Source organism: Propithecus coquereli, unplaced genomic scaffold (genome assembly GCF_000956105.1).
Source record: "Propithecus coquereli isolate 6110/MARCELLA unplaced genomic scaffold, Pcoq_1.0 Scaffold416, whole genome shotgun sequence".
Taxonomy (NCBI): Eukaryota; Metazoa; Chordata; class Mammalia; order Primates; family Indriidae; genus Propithecus; species Propithecus coquereli.
Genome location: NW_012149908.1, coordinates 988980 through 991620, shown reverse-complemented (window position 1 = coordinate 991620; position 2641 = coordinate 988980). Strand labels below are relative to the sequence as shown.

The window sequence follows — 2641 nt, the reverse complement described above, 5'->3', positions numbered from 1 at the left end:
ATATATTTTTTATGTATATAGATATTCAACAATTTGTACAGTTTCTAAACATAAAACTCCTAAAAGGCACAATTGTCTATACAACATGTACAAAAATGGCTGGAGCTGACACAAAACAACAATTATTGGTCAAAAGTTCATGATTGCACAAAGATTAGTCATGAGTTTATGTCAGAAAAATGTGCTTTAAGGAAAGAAGGGTTTTCAAAGAAACCTTTAAGTGTTATTAAAAAAGAAACAATAAAAAATAAACCCCACTAGGTTGCTATCACAAGCCTGTCCTCATCATCATCGCTGCTCACGTCGCTCAACTGCACAGGGCGCTGCCTCCGGGGCAGTGCTGTGGGCCTGGGCACCTGCCTGTCTGGAGAGAGGGTCTGCCGGCCTGATGGCTTTGTGACACCTTCAGAATGTGCCTTCAGCAGAGGCTCTGCCACGGACACCAGCTGGCCCTGCACGCAGATGAGTTCAGGCTTGGGCTTCACATGATTTGCTGAGGCTGCCTTCTCTGTGTCCATTTTGCTTGAGCCATCCAGCCTTGCGTGGTCACCTGCAGGGGCAGGTGGATCCAGAACTTTTTTTGCGTTTTCCTGCTGGACTTTAGGTGACCCCTGAGGAGACTCGGTCCTGCTGACCTGGTTTGCATTGGCTACAGAAGTCTGCGTGGGTTGCGTCTCGCGTGCTTTGTTTTGGGAAGCTGGTATTTCGGGAGCTCCCTGTGCATCGACGGTAACCTGACCGACCGAGGGGATTAAAGTAGGCAATGCTATGTTCAAGATCTGGAGCCCTGGAATGTGGGCCTGGGGGGCGGGGCTGCTTTGTGAGGAAGGGTTTGCAGTCAGGACCTGCAGTCCCACGGCATTGAGCGCGAGTCCCGGCGGATGCACTTGCGGGGCCACGTTCGTATTGGCTAGGCCTACGATGTTGACGGTTTCCATGCTTAACGACGGAAGTGGCTGCAAGCCCGGCGTACTGAAGTTCTGAAGGCCTGGCACACGGATTTGGCCAATGGGAATACATGGCACAACGCTGCTTAGTTCAGCCACTCCAGCGGGATTTGTAGTGCCAGACACCTCTGTGACTGTGTCCCCAGGAGTGCCCACGGTTCTGTGGACGACACTGACAGCAGGGATCGTAAGCTGCACTGGCCCAGCCTGAAGGGGTACAAATGTGGAGTATGTGAGGCCAGCGGGTACCACGTGGATCCCCCCAACTGGAACCATATTATAAGGTGTCCTTGACTGCTGCTGGGAATGCAAAGGAAGGTGGCTGAACAAATGCGTCTGGGGCGAAGGCAAGCCTGGAGTCGGCTGCAGAGCTGTCTGCGGCTTCTGTTCCTGAGGGTAAGGATGAGGAGAGGCCACCGAAGGAATCCCCGCTGCCGTCTGAGGGCTGTGCCTGGCTGCAGCGGGAGCAAGTCCTATGGGCGATGAGCTCTAAACAAGAGAGAACAATCCTTTTACGGCAGGGCTTCCTTAATCACCGCGCTAGAATGCCAGTGCTAAATCTATTCCTTCCCCAGAGGTGAAAGTGCATACATTTGTATTTTATAAAAATGAGAAGCTTGCTAAAAACTATTGTGATTTTTAAAAATGAATTTCCGATTAAAAACACTATTACATATTCAATTTCTTTCTTTTCTAGTACAAATAACAGGAACACATTTTGTACAGTTCTTCGCATTTTTCAAACAAATTTCCTGGCTATTGTCATCTTCTGAGCATAAACCTGAGAGGCGGGCATAGCTATATTCTCATGTTGTTGCTGTTATTGTTCCTGATGCCACCAGCTCCACCTTATTTCAGAGGTTTGGAGTCGCTGGGAAATTGAGATATTAGTTGGCTGTCAGTGTCAACTCATTGGGGAAAAATTAACTGAAGGATTATTTGCTCATGAAGTAAAGAGGCATCATTAAGAGAAAGGTCTGCAGTTGTTTGTTCATTTGTTCATTCATTCGCATTTTATGAAATGTCTACTGAAAATCAGATTTCCAGGCACTGGTAAGTGTGCAAAAGATTTTGGGATAGAGCAGCTTAGAGCATGGGTGGCCAGTGTTAAAGTAACAAACTGTTATTGGAAGGGACACATCTGGCCCATCCTTCCTCCCACCCAAGGTTATTATCTAAATATTAGTTTTTCCTTGATAATATCTAGCGCTATACTTTAGAGCTACATTAACTTACATATTAACTTAATTTCTATGTTAATAATTTAAGTTAAATATTAGTATACTTTAACTAAGTTATATTAATCTAGGCTAGACGGTCTATAAAAATCCAAGTTTTTACAGTCTTTTTATTTTTCTCCGTTACCTAGCAAATCAAAATCTTCCACATTTAGAAATAAATTCTATTGCAATATTCAATACTTACTAGAGGTAAGAGAACTGTCAATGAGAGGAGAATGCATTCCTCCCGGAATTAATCACTTGTCACAGACAGCCAGAGGTAGAGCAAGGAATCGCTCACAGCGCATGGAGCGTGCCTTTCCGGAGGCCTGTGTCTGCCTTCAGCTAGTTCTTGGGCAGAAAGCTCTCCCAGGCTGCTACAGCAATTTGATCATTCAAGCAAAGTGAACCTCTTGATATGTTTTTGGGTCACGTTAACTTTGCCACGGAAACTGGCAGCTGTCTTGCCAATGG

The 2641-nt window shown here is 45.9% G+C and overlaps 1 protein-coding gene across 1 annotated transcript in view; it reads right to left on the bottom strand.

Annotated features, from left to right (window-relative positions):
- Positions 1-57: 57 nt before the first annotated feature.
- The window catches only part of LOC105817464 (zinc finger protein 40-like), a 4070-nt gene continuing 1486 nt past the window's right edge, over positions 58-2641 (bottom strand). Inside the window, exon 2 of the mRNA XM_012653157.1 lies at positions 58-1436. Within this exon, the coding sequence (XP_012508611.1) occupies positions 258-1436 (1179 nt within the window). The 3' untranslated portion in view covers positions 58-257. The remainder of the gene's footprint in view (positions 1437-2641) is intronic.